Below are 27,070 nucleotides of genomic sequence, written 5' to 3'. Positions count from 1 at the left end.
GTCCAATTTAAAACCGGTTTTCACAGAATGAATTTTGAGTGTTTTAAGCTTTCGAAAGATACCGAATTTATGGCTATTACAAAAACATGAGAAAAAAGGCAATAAAAGAGCCCGCTAACGTTACTACACTGAGCGTTAACAGGTTTTAGATAGGCTAAATATGAAAAAATAGCCACATTCATGTTTATTTGCCATGAGTCAGGATTTACAGCTTCATATAATTTCACAGACGCGTCTCGGTCCAGAAGTAAACTTCTTGCTGTTGTTTATGTAGTTTATAATAAATGTAAGTGATTATGTTTGTCAGTATACCGTGTTAAGTGGACTGTTAGCCGTTCGTGATCGCGCTTTCCGCGAACCCGCGGTCCCACTGATGATCCGCTCTGCAGATATCGCGAGAGTCCCGCGTCCTGCTCAGTGTGCAGCTCTGCAGATATCGCGAGAGTTCCGCGTCCTGCTCAGTGTGCACTTATTACTTCTTTCTTCTTTCTTCATACACCGTAAAATCTGAATCCCGATACGAAACGAATAGTGATTAAAGCTGTCAATAAAGAATAAATAAAATGTAAATAATTAATAAAACATCCTAGCTGAAGAATATGTCATAACTGCGCTTAGAATTGACATAAATAATTGATCAAATATAAAATGTTCACAAGAGTGAAATATGATATGCGAATGCGTTAAAATGTATATATAATTAATTTATGACTCACAATTAAGTTTATTTTAACCTCTATCTATTTATCTATCTATTTTTATTTATTTATTTATTTTATTCAATGCCGTGAGAACAAGAGGTATTACAAATTCACATTATCACATTAAAATTAGCTGCCATGAAATGAAAGAAAATAAATTAATAACAAAAATAGAAGTAAAAAAATAGAAATATAACATAAAATCCAGTGCTTTCAAACCTTTACATGTTTTCAGTGCTTTTTTGTTTGTTCCAATTTAAAGTCATTTTTAAAATGTGAAAATGTGCATTCTAAACTGTCATTCTGAGTATCTATATATCTATATCTATATCTGTATATTATAAGGACTACAGTAATAATGAGCGCTGCTCTCTGCCGCCCCCTGCCGCCCGCGCCCCGCCTACCCAGTTTCCGCCACGCCCCTTTTCTTCTATATTTGGCCATGCCTTACTCGAGCGCCTGTGATTGGCCAGCGCGGTCTCGCAGCGAAATGACCCGGATGTGCATCGCGCGCCTCCCCCGCAGGAGCCCGGATGAGGAAGTGAAGCACTGACAGGGCTGGGTTCCGTCAGAGAGTCGAAGCAGAACCGCGTCCAGACACACTGAAGCAGACCCGCACAGCGAACCGAACCGAGCCGAGCCGAGCCGAGCCCGCCTTCAGCCCCGCAGAACCGAGCCCGAGAGCCGCAGACATGGTGAGAGACCCGCGGGGGCGCGCCTTATTGGGTCGATGCCCGTTTTAGGAAGAGCCGCGCTGGCCCTCGCAGAATCTGAGCCGAGAACCGAACACACACACACACACACACACACACACACACACACACTAGAACATAATACACACACTCTAATATAAAACACACGGAATCCTTCAAAACACGGAGAAACGTCCACAAACACTGCTTTAGGGGTTCCCGGGTTTGTTGTTAGAGTCTTCTGGTCTTCATGTATTAATTATGGTCAGTGTTTATGTGTCTGAGTTTATCTGACAGAGTTTAATATCTGAGGGTGTGTTTGCTTAGTGTAGTGTTTGGCTTTTCTTCAGTATTGTAAGTCTTGGATGAGATGTTAGCTGTATTTCTGAGGGTTTCGGAGTGTAATGTCTAGGGTTGGTCTCTGTGGGTTTCAGTATTTGCTGAATTGTTTGTTTGGGTTTGATTTGGGGTTAAGTGTTCTAGGTAAGATTTCTGGGTAATGTTGGGGTTTATTTTCTTTCATTTGTTTGCTGGGTTTTATCAGGGTTTAGTCTAGTTTTTGAGTGTTTTAGTAATAGACTGACGTGTTTACACTCTTGTTCAGGATCATGATCTGTTCTGGAATCTGATCTGACATCGGCCACATTTAAAACCTCAGTGTGAACGGCTATATCCAATCCAATCCAACTTTATTAAAGCACAGCCAAAGTTGACCAAAGTGCTGTACAGGAAAATTACATATAAAATACAACAATAAAATTAAACAACGTAAACATGATATAGAGGAACATGGGATCCGAGCAGTGAATCTGAATTGAGCTCGCGGTGTGAACGCGCCACGTTTGCCGTCAGTAAATTGTCCATGTTAATATCAATATATCACTCGTTGTTTCAGTGTTCAGGACTGGCGTGTTCGGGTTTAGTATTAGGGGGTGTTTATACGACAGCTGAAAACTTCTTCCGCGTTTTGGCCGTTCATTTACACGACAATGGCGTTTTGGGGGCCGGAAAACGCAAACTTTTAAAAAGCGAGATTTTGAAAAGATTTTGAATTTTGTCGTCTCTGTGTAAACTACAAAAACGCTACTCATGCACGTGTGCTACGTGTTCAATAGCGTTACGGTTTCTTTACACAGTGACGTCGCCATCTACTGGCCGGACAGCAGAACACAGCCGTTTAACAGTTCTCACGGATCCGTGTGGTGTGAACGATCGTCTGTATGTGTGAAAATGCGCAGTAAATGCTCTTCTGTTTTTAGGTGGTCGTGTAAATGCGCCGTTAAACTTTCAGGGTTCGAGAGTTTGATATTTCGGTGTTTCAGTGTTTGAAGGGTTATTAGTATTGATGTGTCTGACATTTGAGTTTTACTGTCAGAGGGTTTTTAGTGTTTGATGGGTTTTCTTTTAGCTGGTATTTTGGGGGTTTAATATTTGAAGGGATGCACGATATATCGGTATCGGCCGATATATGTTCATGTTTAATGTTATCGGCTCATATTTGGACGATACTGTATTATTTCCTCCAGCTGAGACTCTTCAGATGCGCACTGTTCATCATGATGGTTCTGAATTGCTTGAAATATGATTGAAATACAGTTCAGTTCAACATTCGCAAGTCTGTCATATCGGCTACATAAGATCATAACGAGAACATTATAATTGTGTGTTTGGAACATGGGTTTTAATGGTGAGGTTGTAATCAGGCTCTCAAAAATTATATAAAAAATTGGATTTGGATTTATCGGCCGATATATCGGTTTTAAAATATAAGGAATTATCGGTATCGGCCAAAATGTTGATATCGGTGCATCCCTAAATCTTTGTAGGTTTTACTGTCCTCTGGGATTTGGGAGTTTAGTATTTTGGGGTTTAATTTCCAGGTTTGTTTAGAGGCTTTGGGTGGTCAGTGTTTAAAGGTTTAGTATTTCTGAATCTGATGGGTTTGATTGGTTCTGTTGGGGCTTTAGGTGATATAAGTGGTCTTCGTAAACTCTACTGATAATGCTGTGAAAGTGTTTATTTCACGCCAACATTTATCAGGATTTGATCGGCCGTCAGTTGAAACTTCAGTGTTTGTTTGGTTTGAGGGTTTAGTGTGCAGTGTTTTGACAGATGGAGCGTTCGGGATTGGATATATAGATGTAGCGGTGAGAGAGAGAGCAGATCCTCCTCAGACGCGTGTGGGTGAAGTTCAGTCTAAACCTGGAGACGGGTGTTTATAACTTCAGCAGTGAGAGAGTTCATGTTTAGATGTTCTGCTCTCAGCGAACCACATTTAGGCCCGGGGCAGGTGGTTTGGATCCCTGCGTGCCCTTTGACCCCTCACACACACACACACACACACACACACACACACACACACACACACACACACACACACACACACACACACACGAGTGTAAATGGGGTGTCAGGAGCAGGAGGTGTTTGGGTGAGGTACCAATCACTTACTCTGATTCAAAGCCAGAAATAATGCAGGACTAGTTAACCCGTTACAGGAGTAGTTCACTTTCACACAAACATCAGCCCATGGTTTACTCTCCCTCAGCTCATCCTAGGTGTGTGTGACACTCTTCTGTCAGACGAACACAATCAGAGTTATATTACAAAATCTCCTGGCTCTTCCCAGCTTTATAATGGCAGTGAATTGCAACTAGGGCTGAAACGATTAATCGATTAACTCGATTACAAAAATTCCTCGTTAAATTCCTATGACGCGCACTATACGCGCAGGGATCTGATTGTTTCACACGGACCGTTGTTCAGTGTTCAGGAAGCACACCATAGCGTGATACATTTTGAATTTAGTTGGCGCGATGGCAGGAGTAAACGCGTCTTTGCATTACCTTAACATTGAAATCACTCGCGCCAGACGCTCTATTCGCGTTTGGTGTGAACGCAGGAGTAACGGTGCGTGTCCACTACAGCGGCAAAACTCCGCTCAGTGCCGCCGGCAACGCTAACGTCTCCGCTTTGGGGTGTGTCTGTTGCGAGTGTGTTTAATCTAAGTTTTTTTTTTAACACACGGACAGTATAATCATGAGCGATGCACGCGATTACATTTAGAAATAGACAAGCTTTGTTTCCAAATGCACCAAGCAAAGAAAACTCATAAAACTCATAAACTCCAGCACAATTTGCATATTTTAAACTCTCAAAACAGACGTCACATCCCGAACCTCACAGCAATTGGATTTAGTGCGTAAATCATTTTGTTTACAAATTAGACGCTTTGCAGTTGTTATATATATGTTAAAGATTTTATTTTGGATGTTCATTGTGATTATATTGGCTGGGTTTATAAAAGTTTATAAAAGTACATTTTGATGTTTGTTTTGAGATTACAGCTGAAAAAGTCTGATTCTTATTTATAATTGTTTTATTTACATTTATTTTTTTTATAAATTGTATACATTGTGTACCTGTTTGGCTTGATATTTTATATTCTTTTATTTTTGTTCTCCGGTGGGTAATTTGCAGAAGGTGCGATCCTTTTTTTGTAATGTTGTATTAAGAAGACAAAACTAAGGCCAAATGGCCTTTACTATTTAAGTTTGTATTCATAGTTTTACATGTTATACATGTTTTACAGTAAGTTGACTTAACTGTATTGTTATATAATTGTTGGCACTGGCACTTATAAACACTAAATGGGTAAAAATTGCAATAAATAGGCTTAGTTTTGGAGCCAAATGTTGGAGTTGGAATAAATACCTCTGTTTAAAGCCAAATGCTTGATCATTTTACAGCCACATCATTTTCGTAATGCATTATTTGTTTTGGTTGTTTAAAAATACAAAAAAAAATGTATCCGATTAATCGATCGATTAAGTGCTAGATTAATCGATTACAAAAAGAATCGATAGCTGCAGCCCTAATTGCAACCAACAGATTGAAGCTCAAAAAAGTGCATCTATCCGTCATAAAAGTGCATCTATCCGTCATAATAGTGCATCTGTCCGTCATAAAAGTGCATCTATCCGTCATAAAAGTGCATCTGTCCATCATAAAAGTGCATCTGTCCATCATAAGTGCATCTGTCCATCATAAAAGTGCATCTGTCCGTCATAAAAGTGCATCTATCCGTCATAATAGTGCATCTGTCCGTCATAAAAGTGCATCTATCCGTCATAATAGTGCATCTATCCATCATAAAAGTGCATCTGTCCATCATAAAAGTGCATCTGTCCGTCATAAAAGTGCATCTGTCCATCATAAAAGTGCATCTGTCCGTCATAAAAGTGCATCTGTCCATCATAAAAGTGCATCTATCCGTCATAATAGTGCATCTGTCCATCATAAAAGTGCATCTGTCCATCATAAAAGTGCATCTATCCGTCATAATAGTGCATCTGTCCGTCATAAAAGTGCATCTATCCGTCATAAAAGTGCATCTATCCGTCATAAAAGTGCATCTGTCCATCATAAAAGTGCATCTGTCCATCATAAAAGTGCATCTATCCATCATAAAAGTGCATCTATCCATCATAAAAGTGCATCTGTCCATCATAAAAGTGCATCTGTCCGTCATAATAGTGCATCTGTCCGTCATAAAAGTGCATCTGTCCATCATAAAAGTGCATCTGTCCATCATAAAAGTGCATCTATCCGTCATAAAAGTGCATCTATCCATCATAAAAGTGCATCTATCCATCATAAAAGTGCATCTGTCCATCATAAAAGCGCATCTATCCATCATAAAAGTGCATCTGTCCATCATAAAAGCGCATCTGTCCATCATAAAAGTGCATCTGTCCATCATAAAAGCGCATCTATCCATCATAAAAGCGCATCTGTCCATCATAAAAGTGCATCTGTCCATCATAAAAGTGCATCTGTCCATCATAAAAGTGCATCTGTCCATCATAAAAGTGCATCTGTCCATCATAAAAGTGCATCTATCCATCATAAAAGTGCATCTATCCATCATAAGTGTATCTATCCATCATAAAAGTGTATCTATCCATCATAAAAGTGCATCTATCCATCATAAAAGTGCATCTATCCATCATAAAAGTGCATCTGTCCATCATAAAAGTGCATCTGTCCTTCATAAAAGTGCATCTGTCCATCATAAAAGTGCATCTGTCCATCATAAAAGTGCATCTGTCCATCATAAAAGTGCATCTGTCCATCATAAAAGTGCATCTGTCCATGACTAAAGTGCATTTATCTTGCTATGCTAATTCAGTGACTAATGTAATGATTTGATGCTCAAGAAATATTTATGATTATTATCAATGTTGAAAACAGTTTCATGTTTTTGTGGAAATGATCATACATTTTACAGCGTGACTGATGTGTTCTCGTGTGTGTGTTTGATGATTGTCCTGTAATGTGTGTAGAGCCGCTGTGATGGTGTGTGTTACAGTGATGTGTTCTCGTGTGTGTGTTTGATGATTGTCCTGTAATGTGTGTAGAGCCGCTGTGATGGTGTGTGTGTTACACTGACGTGTTCTCCTGTGTGTGTCTCCAGAACGAGCAGCAGTTGGACTGTGCGCTGGACCTGATGAGGCGTCTGCCTCCGCAACAGATCGAGAAGAACCTCAGCGACCTCATCGACCTGGTCAGTGTGTGTGTGTGTGTGTGTGTGTGTGTGTGTGTGTGTGTGCTTCACAAGCTCCGAAACATCTCCAGAAATCACAGACTCGAGCGTTTGAAACTCTTCTGAAGTCTTCTGATGCTCTGTGTGAAGAACATTACTTTAGTGTTATTTATATACGCTCATACTGTTCCTTTATCTATGTCTGTTTTCATTTTAGTTTTTGCAATTTTGTTATGCTTTAGTTTTTTTTATATTTCTGTTTAGTCTTTATTTATTTTAGGATTAGCAATTTTGTTATGTGCTTTTATTAGATTTGTTTTTTATATATTTCTATTTAACTATATATTATATTTTAGTTTTAGTGTGTGTATATATGTGGACACATATATACACATACACACACTAAAACTGAAATATAAGTGAGTGTATATATAAAAGTGTGTGATGCATTTTTTGTTTTTTCCCCATTTTAGTAATTCTGTGCTTTTGTCATTTTTTTATTAGTTTTTGTTTGTTTTTTAGAACATTTTCTATATAAATTTAATTTAAGGTTTTATTAATTTTAGTTAAACTTAAATTTAAAAAATAAAACTTAAAAAAAAAAAATTATAAATAAAAAATAAATATATATATATTCGTCAATTGAAATAAATATAAAATACAAAATTTAAAACTTAAACAGTTTTTCATCTTAATTTTTTTGTCATATTAGAATTTATTTCTTCTTAATTTCTTTTAAGGAAAAATCTGAGTAGTTTTTTAATGAGCCACCGCTGATCGTCCGTGAATCTCATTCACTAAGTGTCGAATGTGCCTATTCCCAGCGAGTCATGTGACTTCAGAAGAGTTTGACCGAGCACTGAGTTAAGTTTCACTCGGACACCTCCGGGAAATCCCTCACACTGTTACGCCGAGAGAAACACATTAGAGTTTTGAAGTAAAGCCTGGAATGGTGTTGTCATGATACGAATACGATACTTCTTTCAGTATAGCGCACGACTGTTATGATGCTTTTATTGTGTTTTTGCTCATTTTTTGATCAGTCTGTTTTCATCATGCGTGAGAGAGCGTTGTGAAAGATGTCCAGTTAAAGCTCTGCTTCTGTGAGTCAGAGCTGAGTGTGTCTGAACTGTGTGTTGGTTCGGTCTGTTGTTAGCGGTTATTAGCGCTGGTGTCAGTCACGCAGCAGGAGCGAACGGCTCTCAGTGTGTGTGTGTGTGAGTGTGTGACGCTTGATGGTTCAGTAATGAGTGTGTGACAGGAATCCACTTCCTCTCCAGCAGGGTGAATCATTTGTTGTGTGTGTGTGTGTGTTCAGGTGCCCAGCCTGTGTGAAGATCTGCTGTCGTCTGTGGATCAGCCGCTGAAGATCGCTCGTGATAAAGTCGTGGGTAAAGACTATCTGCTGTGCGACTACAACCGCGACGGCGACTCCTACAGGTCAGAGGTCAACCACTCCATGCTCACATGACAGAACACACCAGAAACTTTAACATTTTTAAAATATTCAGTAAATTGTTACTGAAGTTTGTTAAACTCTTAATAAATTGTTAAATTGCATACGTTTCACAATTTTAATTTAGACATGATTTTGGATTACTAAAACTTAATTTAACCATTCCAGAGCGATTACAATGGTGTGTGTTTGCGCGCTCTGATGTCGTGTGTGTTTGCGCGCTCTGATGTCGTGTGTGTTTGCGCACTCATGATGTCACGCATGTGTTTGCACGCTCTGATGTCACGTGTGTGTTTGCACACTCTGATGATGTCACGTGTGTGTTTGCGCGCTCTGATGATGTCACGTGTGTGTTTGCACACTCTGATGATGTCACGTGTGTGTTTGCGCGCTCTGATGATGTCACGTGTGTGTTTGCGCGCTCTGATGATGTCACGCTTGTGTTCGCACACTCTGATGTCACGTGTGTGTTTGCACACTGATGATGTCACGTGTGTGTTTGCGCACTCTGATTATGTCACGCTTGTTTGCACGCTCTGATGTCACGTGTGTGTTTGCACACTGTCACGTGTGTGTTTGCACACTCTGATGATGTCACGTGTGTGTTTGCGCACTCTGATTATGTCACGCTTGTTTGCACGCTCTGATGTCACGTGTGTGTTTGCACGCTCTGATGTCACGCTTGTGTTTGCGCGCTCTGATGTCACGTGTGTGTTTGCACGCTCTGATGTCACGTGTGTGTTTGCACGCTCTGTCACGTGTGTGTTTGCGCGCTCTGATGATGTCACGTGTGTGTTTGCGTGCTCTGATGTCACGCTTGTGTTTGCACACTCTGATGTCACGTGTGTGTTTGCACACTCTGATGTCACGTGTGTGTTTGCACACTCTGATGATGTCACGTGTGTGTGCGCGCTCTGATTATGTCACGCTTGTTTGCACGCTCTGATGATGTCACGCTTGTTTGCACGCTCTGATATCACGCTTGTGTTTGCACACTCTGATGTCACGTGTGTGTTTGCACACTCTGATGTCACGTGTGTGTTTGCACACTCTGATGATGTCACGTGTGTATTTGCGCGCTCTGATTATGTCACGCTTGTTTGCACGCTCTGATGTCACGCTTGTGTTTGCGCGCTCTGATGTCACGCTTGTGTTTGCACGCTCTGATGTCACGTGTGTGTTTGCACGCTCTGATGTCACGCTTGTGTTTGCACGCTCTGATGATGTCACGTGTGTGTTTGCGCGCTCTGATGATGTCACGTGTGTGTTTGCACACTCTGATGATGTCACGTGTGTGTTTGCGCGCTCTGATGTCACGTTTGTGTTTGCACGCTCTGATGTCACGTGTGTTTTTGCGCGCTCTGATGTCACGCGTGTGTTTGCACGCTCTGATGTCACGCGTGTGTTTGCACGCTCTGTCACGTTTGTGTTTGCACGCTCTGATGATGTCACGTGTGTGTTTGCGCGCTCTGATGATGTCACGCTTGTGTTTGCACGCTCTGATGTCACGTGTGTGTTTGCACGCTCTGTCACGTGTTTGCGCGCTCTGATGTCACGCTTGTTTGCACGCTCTGATGTCACGTGTGTGTTTGCGCGCTCTGATGTCACGTGTGTTTGCGTGCAGTGATTTCACGTATGTGTTTGCGTGCTCTGATGTCACGTGTGTTTGAGTGCTCTGTCACACGTGTGTTTGCTCGCTCTGATGTCACGTGTGTTTGAGTGCTCTGTCACACGTGTGTTTGCTCGCTCTGATGTCACAAATGTGTTTGCATGCAATGATCTCACGTATGTGTGTTTGCGTGCTCTGATGTCACGCGTGTGTTTGCGTGCTCTGATGTCACGCGTGTGTTTGCGCGCTCTGTCACGTGTGTTTGCGCACTCTGATGTCATGCTTGTGTTTGCACGCTCTGATGATGTCACGTGTGTGTTTGCGCGCTCTGATGTCACATGTGTGTGTTGCCCGTTCTGTCGTCACGCGTGTGTTTGCGCGCTCTGATGATGTCACGTGTGTTTGCGCGCTCTGATGATGTCACGTGTGTTTGCGCGCTCTGATGATGTCACGTGTGTTTGCGCGCTCTGATGATGTCACGCGTGTGTTTGCGCGCTCTGTCGTCACGCGTGTGTTTGCGTGATCTGTCGTCACGCGTGTGTTTGTGTGCTCTGAGCTCTGTCACATGTGTGTTTGAGTGCTCTGTCACGCGTGTGTTTGCTCGCTCTGATGTCACGCATGTGTTTGCATGCAATGATCTCACGTATGTGTGTTTGCGTGCTCTGTCGTCACGCGTGTGTTTGCGTGCTCTGATGTCACGCATGTGTTTGCATGCAATGATCTCACGTATGTGTGTTTGCGTGCTCTGTCGTCACGCGTGTGTTTGCGTGCTCTGATGTCACGCGTATGTTTGCGTGCTCTGATGTCACGCGTGTGTTTGCGCGCTCTGATGTCACGTGTGTTTGCGCACTCTGATGTCATGCTTGTGTTTGCACGCTCTGATGATGTCACGTGTGTGTTTGCGCGCTCTGATGTCACATGTGTGTGTTGCCCGTTCTGTCGTCACGCGTGTGTTTGCGCGCTCTGATGATGTCACGTGTGTTTGCGCGCTCTGATGATGTCACGTGTGTTTGCGCGCTCTGATGATGTCACGCGTGTGTTTGCGTGATCTGTCGTCACGCGTGTGTTTGCGTGATCTGTCGTCACGCGTGTGTTTGCGTGCTCCGATGTCACGCGTGTGTTTGCGTGCTCTGATGTCACGTGTGTTTGCGCACTGTGATGTCATGCTTGTGTTTGCACGCTCTGATGATGTCACGTGTGTGTTTGCGCGCTCTGATGTCACATGTGTGTGTTGCCCGTTCTGTCGTCACGCGTGTGTTTGCGCGCTCTGATGATGTCACGTGTGTTTGCGCGCTCTGATGATGTCACGTGTGTTTGCGCGCTCTGATGATGTCACGTGTGTTTGCGCGCTCTGATGATGTCACGCGTGTGTTTGCGCGCTCTGTCGTCACGCGTGTGTTTGCGTGATCTGTCGTCACGCGTGTGTTTGCGTGCTCTGAGCTCTGTCACATGTGTGTTTGAGTGCTCTGTCACGCGTGTGTTTGCTCGCTCTGATGTCACGCATGTGTTTGCATGCAATGATCTCACGTATGTGTGTTTGCGTGCTCTGTCGTCACGCGTGTGTTTGCGTGCTCTGATGTCACGCGTATGTTTGCGTGCTCTGATGTCACGCGTGTGTTTGCGCACTCTGATGTCATGCTTGTGTTTGCACGCTCTGATGATGTCACGTGTGTGTTTGCGCGCTCTGATGTCACATGTGTGTGTTGCCCGTTCTGTCGTCACGCGTGTGTTTGCGCGCTCTGATGATGTCACGTGTGTTTGCGCGCTCTGATGATGTCACGTGTGTTTGCGCGCTCTGATGATGTCACGTGTGTTTGCGCGCTCTGATGATGTCACGCGTGTGTTTGCGTGATCTGTCGTCACGCGTGTGTTTGCGTGATCTGTCGTCACGCGTGTGTTTGCGTGCTCCGATGTCACGCGTGTGTTTGCGTGCTCTGATGTCACGTGTGTTTGCGCACTGTGATGTCATGCTTGTGTTTGCACGCTCTGATGATGTCACGTGTGTGTTTGCGCGCTCTGATGTCACATGTGTGTGTTGCCCGTTCTGTCGTCACGCGTGTGTTTGCGCGCTCTGATGATGTCACGTGTGTTTGCGCGCTCTGATGATGTCACGCGTGTTTGCGCGCTCTGATGATGTCACGCGTGTTTGCGCGCTCTGATGATGTCACGCGTGTTTGCGCGCTCTGATGATGTCACGCATGCGTTTGCGCGCTCTGATGATGTCACGCGTGTTTGCGCGCTCTGATGATGTCACGCGTGTTTGCGCACTCTGATGTCACGCGTGTTTGCGCGCTCTGATGATGTCACGTGTGTGTTTGCGCGCTCTGATGTCACGTGTGTGTTTGCGCGCTCTGATGTCACGCATGTGTTTGCACACTCTGATGTCACGCTTGTGTTTGCACGCTCTGATGATGTCACGTGTGTGTTTGCGCGCTCTGATGTCACGTGTGTGTTTGCGCGCTCTGATGTCACGCATGTGTTTGCACGCTCTGTCACGCTTGTGTTTGCACGCTCTGATGTCACGTGTGTTTGCGCGCTCTGATGTCACGCTTGTGTTTGCGCGCTGTCACGCTTGTTTGCACGCTCTGATGTCACGTGTGTTTGTGTGCAGTGATCTCACGTATGTGTGTTTGCGTGCTCTGATGTCACGTGTGTTTGTGCGCTCTGATGTCACGCGTGTTTGTGCGCTCTGATGTCACGCGTGTGTTTGCATGCAATGATCTCACGTATGTGTGTTGCGCGCTCTGTCGTCACGCGTGTGTTTGCGTGCTCTGATGTCACGCATGTGTTTGCGCGCTCTGATGATGTCACGCGTGTGTTTGCGCGCTCTGATGATGTCACTCTGATGATGTATGGGGCGGCAGTGGCTCAGTGGTTCATGTAGATTGTCTACAAACCGGAAGGTTGGTGGTTCAATCCCCGGTTCCACCTGACCAAGTGTCGAGGTGTCCTTGAGCAAGACACCTAACCCCAGCTGCTCCCGACGAGCTGGATCGCCTTGCATGGCTGACACCGCCGTCGGTGTGTGTATGAGTGAGTGAATGGGTGAATGTGAGGCAATATTGTAAAGCGCTTTGGTGGCCATTGGGTCTGTGAAAGCGCTATATAAATGCAGTCCATTTACCATTTTACCATTTACCATGATGTCACGCGTGTTTGCGCGCTCTGATGATGTCACGTGTGTGTTTGCGAGCTCTGATGATGTCACGCGTGTTTGCGCGCTCTGATGATGTCACGCATGTGTTTGCGCGCTCTGATGATGTCACGCATGTGTTTGCGCGCTCTGATGATGTCACGCATGTGTTTGCGCGCTCTGATGATGTCACGCGTGTTTGCGCGCTCTGATGATGTCACGCGTGTGTTTGCGAGCTCTGATGATGTCACGCGTGTTTGCGCGCTCTGATGATGTCACGTGTGTGTTTGCGTGTCCCAGATCCCCCTGGAGTAATAAGTACGAGCCCCCGATCGACGATGGAGCGATGCCCTCCGCGCGGCTCAGGAAGCTGGAGGTGGAGGCCAACAACGCCTTCGACCAGTACCGAGACCTGTGAGTACAAGCCCCTCCCCCTCAGTGCCCGCCGCGCTGCCATTGGCTGACGTGCTCTGCTCCGCCCACAGGTACTTCGAGGGCGGGGTCTCCTCCGTCTACCTGTGGGATCTGGATCACGGGTTCGCTGGAGTCATCCTCATCAAGAAGGCCGGTGACGGCTCCAAGAAGATCAAGGGATGCTGGGACTCCATCCATGTGGTGGAGGTGCAGGTGAGAGACACACATCCTGGAAGTGATGTCATTTGCAATGGCAGCGAAACAGGAAGTGTGTGAATGTGTCTGTGTGTGTGTTTCAGGAGAAGTCCAGCGGCCGCACGGCTCATTATAAACTCACGTCCACCGTCATGCTGTGGCTTCAGACCACCAAAACCGGCTCTGGAACCATGAACCTGGGCGGCAGCCTCACTCGACAGGTAACACTCGCACACACACACACACACACACACTTGTACTCGCGTGTCCAGTTACTGTGTGCTGCTGACCTGTGTGTGTGTGTCTCTCAGATGGAGAAAGATGAGACGGTCGGCGAATCTTCCCCTCACATTGCCAACATCGGACGCCTGGTGGAGGTGATTCTCACACTCACTCTCTCACTCTCTCTCACTCACTCACACACTCACTCACTCACTCACTCTCTCATTCTCTCACTCACACACACGCTTCAGTGCTAGTTTAGGTTACACATGTCGTCATACATGTTTTAATGGTGTGTGTGTCTTTTAGGACATGGAGAACAAGATCCGCTCCACTCTCAATGAAATATACTTTGGCAAGACCAAGGACATCGTGAACGGCCTGAGGTACGAACACTCGACCTACACGACACACACTCGACCCACACGATACACACTCGACCCACACGATACACACTCGACCTACACTAGACTTCTGTGACGCTCTGGTCGTCTCCACTCTTCTACTCATGCGTTTCCTCAGTCTACAACTGAAGTCACCGCATCTGTTGAGTTCTCGACTCACTCGTGTTCAGACTCAGTGAACCAGCAACTAGAGTCATACGAGTGATTCTTTTAATGAACCGACTCAGACTCGCTGACTCAGAATCCCTCTGATGACTCACTGAACTGCTCAGTGTTCAGACTCATGAACCAGGAACTTGTACAGTTGTACTTGAGACTCATGAACCAGTGTCGTTACTCACTTCAGATCAGTATTAGTTGTATTATTTTGAATTAGCTTTTATTTGTATATTTTTTTCGTTTTCATGTTAATTTTAGTTAAATTTTTAGTTATTTCATTATGTGCTTTTGTCATTTTATTAGTGTTTTTTTAATATTGCTTTTAAGGTTTCATTTATTTTTATTTCAGTTTTAGTTAGTTTTAAACTACACTTCTTTCAATTTACTGCCAAGGCAACATTTTTACATTTTCGTCTCATTTTTTGCTTCAATATTTCAGCTTTATTTTCAGTTAACAGAAGCTTTTATTAATAGTTTTGGGTTTAGTTCTCGATGATAGCCTGGGTCAGATTCATACGCTGTGTTTTGAGACTGAGTCGTCTTGAGTGAACTGATTCAGAAGAGTCGGCCAGCGAGAACTGAGTTTAAGAGATTCGCATGTTTTCCTTCTACGAATCAGAAAACCTACATTTTTACCCACGTCTCTCATATGAACTTCCACAACAGGTTTTTTATTATTTTAAGTCATTCACTCCATGTTACATATAAGTGTTTTTGTTTCATTATTCTGGTCGCAAATGGATTGATTCAAAATGACAGATTCATTACAGATTCTTCATCTCTTCCCCCTGAGGTTTCCTCATATTTCTCCACTGTTTTTCATTCCTCTGTCTCTCTCTCTCTCTCTCTCTCTCTCTCTCTCTCTCTCTCTCTCTCTGTCTGTCTGTCTCTTCACCCATCTCTCTCTCTCTCTGTCTGTCTCTTCACCCATCTCTCTCTCTCTGTCTCTCTGTCTGTCTGTCTGTCTCTCTCTCTCTTCACCCATCTCTCTCTCTCTCTTCACCCATCTCTCTCTCTCTCTCTGTCTCTCTGTCTGTCTGTCTGTCTCTCTCTCTTCACCCATCTCTCTCTCTCTCTTCACCCATCTCTCTCTCTCTCTCTGTCTCTCTCTCTTCACCCATCTCTCTCTCTCTCTCTCTGTCTCTCTCTCTTCACCCATCTCTCTCTCTCTGTCTGTCTCTCTCTCTCTCTCTCTCTGTCTGTCTCTTCACCCGTCTCTCTCTCTCTCTCTCTCTCTCTCTCTCTCGCTCTCTCTCTCTGTCTCTCTGTGTCTCTCTATCATTGTGTCGATGGGCTCCAGATCTATCGAGTCTCTTCCTGATAATCAAAAGTACCGTCAGTTGCAGCGGGAGCTCTCTCAGGTTCTGACCCAGCGTCAGATCTACATTGACTAGGGTCAGAGGCGTGTGTGTGTGTGTGTGCCTGCACAACCTCCTTAAACACACTAACTGCATGCAGGTGCATTCTGGGTACAGCTCACCAACATTAATGTGTGAGAAGTCGGGTTGGGAATCGATCGGACACTTGTTATAAATTAAAAATGTCGATTCCTCTTATCGATTCCTGTGAGCATTTCAGTATAAACACTTCGAGCGAGAGACTGTGTTCATGTGGATCAGTGCAGCTCTTAAAGGGACAGCAGCCTAATATTCCTGATATAACACATAACATCTCTATAATAACAACAGAAGACAAAGAGAAAATCACTCGTTCTTCACTGACTAACTTTTGTAACTATATTTGTAATGTATATTTTATTTATAAAGTTCAGTGTTATTTTACATTTGATTGCAGTTTCTGAACCTGAAAATCTTAAAACTCTATTTCATCATATATTTGTTCAGTTGTGTCTATTAGTTGCGATTTGTTCATTTTTTATTTGTTCTTTTTTAATCACTGAGTGTTTATTGTCTTTAATAACGCCTGAAGTTTATATTAGTTGGGCTAGTTGTTCTTCTATGGTGTTTTTAAACCTCAGGCAAACGCTCCTTGTGTAAGTGTTCTTTATCCTGATGATTTCTGTTCATGATACTCAGAGACATGTTTTACAATAACACTAAATGTGAATGAAATCTAATATCTAAGTTTGTAACCTTATTGGAATTGAAATTGAAATTTGAAATTGGAATTGTTAAAATCCGACACAGTCGCTTGTAGTGTGAACGCAGCTTAAGGTTTTGCTTACCTTATTGGAATCAGAATTAGGAATCGATAAGAATCGAAATCGTTAAAATTCAGACGATACCCGACCCCAGCGAGTAGCTCGTTACACTCAGTGCAGATTCATGCGGTTGATTCAGTTTGCGATGGAAAAGTCGTTGAAGTGTGTGTGTTTTCCTCTCTTACGTCTGTGTGTGTGTGTGTGTGTGTGTGTGTTTCAGGAGCGTCCAGACGCTGGCGGATAAATCGAAGCAGGAGGCTCTGAAGAACGACCTGATGATCGCGCTTAGCCAACGCAAACAGCAAAGCTAGAGACCATCTCTCTCTCTCTCTCACTCTCTCTCTCTGTCTCTCCACCTCACTCTCTCTGTCTGTGGAAAACAAATGAAAAAGGAGAAAAGGCTTTTTGTTTTTTGTTCAATGCACCCGTCTCTCTCTCTCTGTCTGTAATCATGTAGTATTAAACCAGTGCTGTTTGTTTGTGCCTGATTGATGACATCACCGTGGGGGCGGAGCTTTTCTCCCGCCATCAGAAGAACAAGTTTTCCAGGAGAGGCGGGATATATATATAAATATATATAAATATACACACATGTATGTATTATGACCTCTATCATTAATATTGATTTTGCTGTTAATATTAAACGTTCTGTTTGAATCCACACAGATGAGTGTGTGTGTATGTGCGAGAGTGTGTGTGTCATTAACAAAAGCAGCAAGCATATTCCTCCCGTCTCTCTCTCTCTCTCTGTCCATCTGGGAGCGTCAGGCGGTTTGGTTGTTTTCTTCAGGGTGGATTATTATGTCAATTATTTTTTTCTTTTGGTTATTTTTTGTTTGTTTTTTGTAAAGCTTACAAGTTTGTTTTTTTAGGGCCTCCAGCTACAATAAAAATAGTAAAAACTAACTGTGTGTCATGTTTTTTAAAAACGTTTTACTGTAAAATGCTGGAAAACATACACAAGTTGCTTCGGTGCTCGACAATCATTCACCATCATGTCTCTTTCTCACATAATAAAGTCAATTACACGCTAATCAATATTTCATCAGCATAATTCATTTGTAATAGGCCACATTTGTATAATCACGGATTATACACGCATCTCTCATCTTCTCTGGTGATTAATTAATCATATCTTAATGAAATTAATAATCACACTGTAAATCTGTGTTCGGTGAGGAGACTTTCCTTCTCGGTCATGTTAAGACAAATCTTTAGCTCTCAACCCAGCTAACACACGACGTCGCAGTTACGTAATTTATTCGTACTTTTTGGTCATTTCATGACTTACCAACTGACAACGGAACTACAACGTCGTATGCTCGGAATTTCATTACCATCATATTACCAAACCACAACGTCGTCAGTACGTCCTCCTAACGTTATAAGATAACCAACTACGTTCCAGATACGTACTCTATTCGTAATATCTTGGTAATTTCATGACTTACTGGCAACGGAACTGCAACGTAACAGGACCGTAATTTCATTACCATCATATTACCAACCCACAACGTCGTCAGTACGTCCTCCTAAGGTTATAAGATAACCAACTACGTTCCAGATACGTACTCTATTCGTAATAACTTGGTAATTTCATGACTTACTGGCAACGGAACTGCAACGTCACGGGCCCGTAATTTCATTACCATCTTATCAGACTGCATTTCTATGAAATATTTTATTTGTTTCAATTGTTTGTTTAGTATTCTGTACGTTTGAAATACGTTCATTCTATTCAAGTAAGGTTATAATTCTAGATGTTTATGTTTGTAAATGTTGCGTGGCTTTGACGTTTTAATGGGCGTGCGCGTGAACCTTCGAGTCGCCCTCAAACACTGGAGCGGAGATGAGTTGCCATGGAAACGGCGCGTCACCGACCGCCCCACTGACTGCAACTGACAAAGCGGCAGAACTCCGTCTCTCGCTGTTGTTTTCACTGCTTTCAGGTGAGTTTAGTCTCTAAAATCACACAAATAATACACACAACTGTTCTTGACACTTCTCGTACTTGTAAGTGACACGCTTCTGTTGAATATTTGCTTTATAGAAATGGTTTAGTGTCTTCGGAAAAAGTCCGTTAGCATCTCAACCGTTTTCAGAAGAGATAACGTTATGCTAACTTCATAGCTTGAGCTTTTGATATGAAAGTTTAGGATTTTAATCACATTTTATGGGTAGATGAGAGGTTTTGATAGTTTTGTAAAAAATAAGTTAGTTTGGAAGTGAGCTAATTTATTTAACATATACGTATTTAACATAAACGTACTCGATGACGTCACTTAACGTTACAACTTACATAGAGTGTGAAAATTGGCTGAAACTTAGCTCAATGGTAAACACAAATTGATAAAACTAGTTCTGTGATTTCAGGAGCAACAAAATAATCCTTCTACAACAGAGGGGAAGCTTCACGACTTCAATATTTCTGAAGAAAGCTGCTGCCAGAGAAGTTGGAAACAGGTGAAGTGAGGAAGCTCATTAAATAACTTCATATCCATTTTCTCACATTATTTTGTCACCTACTGTATATCACCATGCATCTGTTATTTTAAATTCTCATATTTACATTTACTTTTATTTATTTAATTTATTTTAAGAAAGTTTTGACATCCAAACTTAAGTGACACTGTATGAGCAATATGAATAAGTGAATAAGTAAAACTAAAACCATAGATGAAACATTTAAGATTATTATCAGTGTTGAAAACAGCAGTGCTGCTTCATATTTTTGTGTTTTTCAGGGTTATTTGATGAATGAAAGAAAAAAAAGCATCATTTATTTGAAACAGAAATCTTTACTCTCTCTTCTGGTCAATTTAATGCATCCTTGCTGAATAAAATATGATTTTTTTTTTTTTTTTACTCTATTGAACCCAAACTTTTGAACAGTAGTGTATATGTTGGGTCTATTTAACAATGAATCCTGGAGAGAGAAAAAAGAAAATGGATTAAACTTTTACATTGGTTTACACAAAAAGATTAATCAGCACAACTGTTTTCAACATTGATAATACTCAGAAATGTTTAGGACGTTTGCATTGTAAGAATGTATAGTATTCAAATATTAAAATGCTGACTCGTTAGGCCATGTGTTCTTTTTAAAATCAGATGATTTCCTATTAATTCAATATAATGTAAGGGAATAACTCTAGAATAACCTTCCTGATAATGTTTGGGGCCCAGAAACACTATCCTAAATTAAACCTAGATTAAAGACACATCTCTTTAGCCAAGCATTCAATTAACACATCTCATAATCTTGCACTATACGTGATGAAATAGTAAAAAGTGCACATGACCATCTTTTGCCTGAAATAATATGAACAGCAGCAATGCTAATCTTTCTCCTGTTGTCTCCTTGTTTCTATCTCAGGATGCTCAGCATATTTTACTAGAGATTACAGCAGCTCCAGTTCGGATCCAGCCTCACTTGGGAAGATTTCTAATGACATCAACACTCTTGAAGACAATGTGTTTAAACAATTTTCAGATGTTAAATGATATTTTAAAGTGTTTAAACTAATTTAAGTTTTTATGTCAGGTGGTACAGCAAAAATATTATGTATTGTAGTTGTACCACCTGACATGGAAAGTGTACCACCAACCTACCCATACTTGAAATTAGCAGTTTTTATCAGTATTTGAGAGAGCTCTACAAACTTTTTCACTCTGCCAAAGAGATCAGTTAGGCTCCTCTGGACGATGCATTATCATGTTTACTGTTATTACCTTGTAAATTCATAACATTTGAGAATATACAAATTGCTGGACAAAAGTTTCTCAATTATCTCAACAGCTTTAAAACTACTGATATGTATAAAAAAACAATTATATGAAAGGCTTCAAACCTAAAATGATGGCATAGTTTTTATTTTGTTATTATTAAGACACCATTTTAAATTGTTTTCTTAATCTGTTTATTTGTTCGGACAGTTGCACCACCACCTGACATTTTAGGAGTTTAATGCTGCCTTCAGGAATAATCATAAATAGGCCTAGTTTCCTAGTTAAAAAAAAGAAAGGGACATTGTAATTATGACTTCAGAAGAAGAAAAACAAAATATGTATTATTAAATGTACAAAAAAAATGATTTCAAACTAAGGTTTTATAGAATATAGTGATACATGTCATTAAGTTATCAAATTATTTTAAAAGGAAATAATGCACTTGCCACAACATAACTTTGTGACAACGTTTAGAAAAATATACAAGCGATTTTTAAACAAAACTGTCTGCTTATACAGATTCTATCTTTAAGTGCTAATTGCTTTGTATATTTAAATGTTAAATGGGAAAACACTCAACTGTTCTTTTTTCTTGCATTTTTCTTTTCTTATTCTTGCTTTGTTATTAGGGCCACCAAAATGAAGATGTGTAGGAGTAGTTTGATGTTCAAGCTTTTGAGGAAAATCTTGTTCATTTAAATGTATAACCTGTTTGCAAACTGTTTTTGCTGTTTGTGCTTTGTTCTATAGTAAATGAACTAAATTAACCAAATTCTGAGTCTGTATATCGTTCATATGTCGTTGAAAAAGTCTCTAAAATAGTTTTGGGCCAATGAGGACAAGTTAAATTAGACCACTGCATGTCCGCCCATATTATTAAAAACTAAAATGACCAACTGGTTACCAATACACGACTGTCGATCCACAACGTTGCCACGACGTCGCCGTTACCTGCTGACAACGTTACAAAGTTACGTTGTAGCAACGTATCTGGGAATTTCACTTTTCCGGTTGCCACGACGTAACTAATTACGTCGCCACGACGAAAGTTTGGTCACCAGATTACGTTGCAGTTACGTAACAGTCACGTATTTGTGTTAGCTGGGAATAAACGCGAGCTGTTGTTTAACTTGTCTGTTTTTTATACAAATTTTGACACACTAGTATTTTCATATTAATTCTTACTCTTTCTTCTTTTGATTACTCTCGTTATTTCATTTTTGGACGACATTTTATCCTCAGGAAAAAAAAGCGCGAATCTTCGCCGAGCCGTTGCTGGGCAGAATAGAATGTTTTATAAAATATGTGAAAACTTTAGGTCGCGATACGTCGTAAAATATTAATCAAACGATTGTACCCATATAAATCATATCCGGTAGAGTTATTCAGCAATTATCTGTAATGAGAACTTGAGAAGGTTCGTTAGATCACGTGCCCCGCTTCACATCATCCGGGGAACAGCGTCCTCTATCGATAGTCCAGTACAAACGCAGTTCACAGGGCACGTGCTGCTATTGATTTTAAAGAGTCAGGGCAGTAAATGTAAATATTAAACGCATTGGTAGGTATTTGAATATTATTATGTACCACAGAAACACACTCGTTATTTCAGGATAATAGATTTGACCTATCTGTGAGGTAAAACGGAATAACTGCACATGCGCTGACATGTTCGGGACAGCAGGAGGCGCCAAGATAACATCAAACATTTCTGGGGGGAAAAAAATCATAAAATATTATTTAAACAACTCAAGAGCTCTGCTAATGCACCAGTCACACAAAACACACAACTCACGCGGAGAACTGAAAGAGCTTTTCCCGACTCATTTCACTGATTTTTAAAATGTGTTTTCTTTGTTCCGTCGGATGCATTTCTGTTTCGTTTTAAAATTGATGACTTAGCTATTTATTTATATATTTTGCTCCTTTATAAATGTGCATTAATGATGTTAATGTTGCTAAGCAGAACAAATAACCTAACCAAATCATCAGTCACACGTAATCGTCAGGGTTTTTTACATTTATTTTTTATTTTATTTTTTTATTAGCCTATTATTTGGCGGCTTAGTGGAACGTTCAGAACGTCCATTTTTAACGTTTAAACTTTTTTCTTGGTTTGGCGAACGTTAACATTCCATTTTATCATTTTGCAATAGGAAATGAAGAACGTTCTGAAACAAGGAGTAACGTAATTTTTTTTTAAAAAATAGACAAACGTTCCATTAACGAAATGTTTTAGTGCTAACGTTTTGAGAACATTATTAAAGACCAGATAACTGCACGAACGTTCTAGTTCTAGCTCTAGCGCTTTGGGTATAAGAAAAGCGCTATATTAAATACAATTTATTATTATCATTAGGCCTATTATTATTATTAATATTAACGTTACTCGAATAACGTTTGTTCATACTTTGACAAAACGTTCCCTGTTTGCTTGGGATAAGTATTGCATCTTCATATACTGCTATTAAATAGTAATACAACAACTTTAACGCTCTTTCGACGATAAAGGACTGAGTCTAATACAATTCTTTACTCAGTAAAATGACTTGATTTTCCTCTCCAGAGCAAATATATTTCCTGAATAGCATCGGCAGGGTGTCTTGGGGCAGTTGCCCTTTTGAGATCTGCCCCCACTGCACCCCCCTCTCTCCCTCTCCATCTCCCTCTCCCTCTCCCGACGCTCTGAATCAGGTTTATGTTAATGATCCCCCTCCCCGGATTCACTGGAGGTGTGTGTGTGTGCGTGTGTGTGTGACCGCAGTGCGTGGATCAGCATGGAGACTCCACACGCCAACTTTGAAGGGAAAAACTGGATGTAATTCATTCTCCGTGGAAAAGCAGCAGCGAGGAGCGATGAAGTGGGATTTGTTGCTCATTGTTTTCGGGTGGTTTGAACTCCCGTGGCTCGTGGATTGTTTCGATGTGCACGTGAGTGAGGATGCGGGACCGGGCACCGCGATCGCGATCACCGGCTCCTGCGCGCTGGACCAGCTCATCGTTCCCCGGTTCGCGGAGAGCTTCCTTCACCGGGACGCGGGAGTGCTCACTTTCTCCGGCGCTTTGAACTGCGAATCGGTTCTTTCGAACCCGTTCACTGTGTACGCGATCATGGACTGTGTGGATAAGGCGTCCGGGTTTAGGCACCTTTTAACAAGCCAGTATAATGTGCACGTTCACGGAAAGAACTGCGCGCTTAAACGCAAACGCGAAGAAAAACTAGACGTGGAGATTATAAGTTTAATAGATGCTTCAGAGTGTCATGAGGCGGGAACCGCTGTTTTCCGTGTGTTTGATGTGTTACCGGGCAACCCGACGCAGTGTAACGTAACCGGGACTTCAGCGTTTTACGTCTCCGAGGGTCGTTTGTTTACTTCGGCTCCGCTGTGTTTCCCTCGCGACTCTATGCTAGAGTTTCAGCTGCGCTGCGTGGGACGCGCACGTACGGGTGTCGCGCATGCGCACTGGCGCGTGGGTCGCGGTCCGTTCACTCAAACACACCTGAGGACGTTACTTAAACGGGCCGCGCGCTCAAACTCAGGGCTTTTGAGCAGGAGGAGAAGGAACGTAAACAATAACCCTCAGTTTCAACCTCCCATGTATCAGGTGTCCGTTCCAGAGAATCAACCATCCGGGACTTTTGTAGTTGTTTTAAAAGCTGTTGACCTGGACGAGGGTGAAGCTGGCAGGTTGGAATACTTCTTAGAGGCCTTGTTTGATAGTCGTTCCAATCATCTTTTCGCCGTTGACCCAGCCACCGGAGTTGTTTCCACTGTGGAGATACTAGATAGAGAAACGAAGGACACGCATGTGTTTAGAGTCACGGCTGTGGATCACGGAACGCCACGACGTACGGCCATGGCGACTCTCACCGTAACGGTTAGCGATACAAACGATCACGACCCTGTCTTCGAACAGGAAGACTATAAAGAAAGCGTACGTGAAAACTTGGAAATCGGTTATGAGGTCTTGACTGTACGTGCCACGGATGGCGACGCTCCCGTCAACGGAAACATCCTTTATCATTTGCTAAACAATGGGACTAACAACGAATTCGAGATCGATTCCCGCTCCGGCGTTATTCGCACACGGGGTCTAGTCGACCGCGAAACTGTTGAATCCTACATGCTACTGGTTGAAGCGAACGATCAAGGTCGTGACCCCGGGCCTCGCAGCGCTACGGCAACCGTGTGCATTGTTGTGGAGGACGATAATGACAACGCACCACAGTTCAGCGAGAAACGCTATGTCGTTCAAGTTCCCGAAGACTTGACGCCCAACACGGAAATCCTGCAGGTTACGGCGACCGACCAGGACCGGGGGAACAACGCCGTGGTCCATTTCAGCATCATGAGCGGAAACACGCGAGGCCAGTTCTACATCGACGCTCAAACGGGGAAACTGGACCTTGTGAGTCAGCTGGATTACGAGATTAATAAAGAGTACATGCTTCGCATTCGAGCGCAAGATGGCGGACGCCCGCCACTCTCCAACATCAGCGGCCTCGTCACGGTGCAAGTTCTTGACGTTAACGACAACGCGCCGATATTCGTCAGCACTCCGTTCCAGGCTACGGTGCTGGAAAACGTTCCCATCGGATACTCCGTCATTCACATTCAAGCTATAGACGCCGATGCTGGCGAAAACTCCCGTTTGGAATACCGTCTCACGGAGACTACGCCAAACTTCCCATTCGCCATTAACAACAGCACAGGCTGGATTATCGTAGCATCCGAGTTGGATAGAGAAAGCGTGGACTTTTATAATTTCGGAGTGGAAGCACGAGACCACGGAACGCCGGCTATGTCCTCCGCCGCTAGCATTAGCATGACCATTCTAGACGTTAATGACAACAACCCTGAGTTTACGCAAAAGGCGTATTACATGCGTCTGAACGAGGACGCGGCTGTAGGAACGAGTGTCGTAACCGTGTCCGCCGTCGATCAGGATATCAACAGCGTTGTGACGTATCAGATCTCAAGCGGAAACACCAGAAACCGTTTCTCTATCACCAGCCAGAGCGGCGGAGGCTTAATAACACTTGCGCTACCGCTAGACTACAAGCTGGAGAGACAGTACGTGCTAACCGTCATGGCGTCAGACGGCACGCGCTTCGACACGGGGAAGGTTTACGTTAACGTCACGGATGCTAACACTCACAGACCAGTCTTCCAGAGCTCACATTACACCGTCAACATCAATGAGGACCGGGGCGTCGGCACAACAGTGGTGATGATCAGTGCAACGGACGAGGATACGGGCGAAAACGCTCGGATTACATACTTCATGGACGATAGCATCCCTCAGTTTCACATCGACGCGGACAGCGGAGCCGTAACCACGCGGTTGGAGCTGGACTACGAAGATCAAGTTTCGTACACGCTCGCCATCACGGCTCGAGACAACGGCATCCCGCAGAAATCCGACACTACGTACCTTGAGATCCTTGTGAACGACGTGAATGACAACTCACCCGTGTTCCTACGGGATCGTTACTTAGGCTCCGTTACAGAAGACATTCCCGTGTTCTCCAGCGTTTTGCAAGTCTCCGCGATCGACCGTGACTCAGGCCTCAACGGGCGAGTTTTCTACACGTTCCAGGGCGGAGAAGATGGCGACGGCGACTTCATCATCGAGTCCACGTCGGGGATCGTTCGCACGCTGCGACGACTTGACCGAGAAAACACGCCTATCTATAACCTCCAAGCGTTTGCGGTTGATAAAGGAGTTCCGGCGCTCAAAACGCCGGTTGACATTCAAGTAACCGTTTTAGATGTGAACGATAACCCGCCTGTGTTCGAGAAAGACGAGTTTGATATCTTCGTGGAGGAGAACAGTCCCATCGGGCTTGTTGTGGCTCACATATCCGCGTCAGACCCGGACGAAGGCAGCAACGCTCAAATCATGTACCAAATCGTCGAAGGCAATATCCCAGAGGTCTTCCAACTGGACATCTTCTCCGGAGAGCTCACCGCTCTGACCGACCTCGACTACGAGACTCGCTCGGAGTACATCATCGTGGTTCAGGCCACATCCGCTCCACTAGTCAGCAGAGCCACGGTCCACATCAAACTCGTCGACAGGAACGACAACATCCCCGTCCTCAAGAACTTCCAGATCATTTTTAACAATTACGTCACCGATAAGACCAGCAGCTTCCCTTCGGGAGTGATCGGGCGGATCCCGGCACACGACCCGGACGTCTCGGATCAGCTCCACTACAGCTTCGAGGCGGGAAATGAGCTGAATTTGGTGATTCTGAACCGGAGCACCGGAGAGATCCGACTCAGCCGAGCCCTGGACAACAACAGACCTCTGGAGGCGTCCATGAAGATCTCAGTCTCAGGTAACAAGCTGTTTCTTTCAGTTCTACAGAGGGGCTTTCGCACCGTGTAGTTATAGGAACTCAGTCTTAGGAACTCGCCACCAGGGTGGTTGTTCATGTTTATCAAGAGAAATCATGTTTCTCTTGATCCCCTCAAAGTTGCATTGGATTTTCTCCTCAGTGTAAAAGTTGAGAGGTCCATCTATCAGTGTTTTACATGTTCGTAGTGTTAGTTTGTGGGGTAAAGGGGATTTCGCACCGGAGGAAACTTCTCATAGTTCCTAGAACTATTGGCGTAAGTTCCCGGATTTTGGCGTGTTCGCAC

General features: G+C 43.2%; 2 protein-coding genes and 1 long non-coding RNA gene across 4 annotated transcripts in view; all 3 read left to right on the top strand.

The window, feature by feature from the left end:
* The first annotated feature begins 1,188 nt into the window (after positions 1-1,188).
* On the top strand, positions 1,189-17,597 carry capzb (capping actin protein of muscle Z-line subunit beta). 2 transcript variants are annotated; one of them, XM_079889573.1, is made up of 10 exons: positions 1,223-1,396; positions 6,870-6,959; positions 8,257-8,378; positions 13,437-13,550; positions 13,622-13,763; positions 13,850-13,966; positions 14,057-14,122; positions 14,277-14,353; positions 15,831-15,925; positions 16,912-17,597. In XM_079889573.1, the coding sequence occupies exons 1-9, from the start codon at positions 1,394-1,396 to the stop codon at positions 15,922-15,924; spliced, it is 825 nt and encodes a 274-aa protein (XP_079745699.1). In that variant the 5' UTR covers positions 1,223-1,393; the 3' UTR covers position 15,925; positions 16,912-17,597. The 2 variants fall into 2 exon arrangements, with proteins under 2 accessions (XP_079745700.1, XP_079745699.1); XM_079889574.1 differs by lacking the exon at positions 15,831-15,925 and having other exon boundaries at positions 1,189-1,396.
* Positions 17,598-18,015: 418 nt separating this feature from the next.
* Positions 18,016-21,192, top strand: LOC307169181. The gene is made up of 3 exons (XR_013823063.1): positions 18,016-18,640; positions 19,065-19,154; positions 20,068-21,192. It is a non-coding gene; the product is annotated as an uncharacterized lncRNA (long non-coding RNA).
* A 2,016-nt stretch (positions 21,193-23,208) lies between these two features.
* The window catches only part of celsr2 (cadherin, EGF LAG seven-pass G-type receptor 2), a gene marked incomplete at its 3' end in the record, with an annotated part of 61,786 nt that continues 57,924 nt past the window's right edge, over positions 23,209-27,070 (top strand). Inside the window, exon 1 of the mRNA XM_079890960.1 lies at positions 23,209-26,766. Within this exon, the coding sequence (XP_079747086.1) occupies positions 23,277-26,766 (3,490 nt within the window). The 5' untranslated portion in view covers positions 23,209-23,276. The remainder of the gene's footprint in view (positions 26,767-27,070) is intronic.

Source organism: Squalius cephalus (assembly GCF_949319135.1).
Source record: "Squalius cephalus genome assembly, chromosome: 13".
Taxonomy (NCBI): Eukaryota; Metazoa; Chordata; class Actinopteri; order Cypriniformes; family Leuciscidae; genus Squalius; species Squalius cephalus.
The sequence above is the reverse complement of the archived record's forward strand: the minus strand, read 5'-3'. Positions and strand labels throughout refer to the sequence as shown.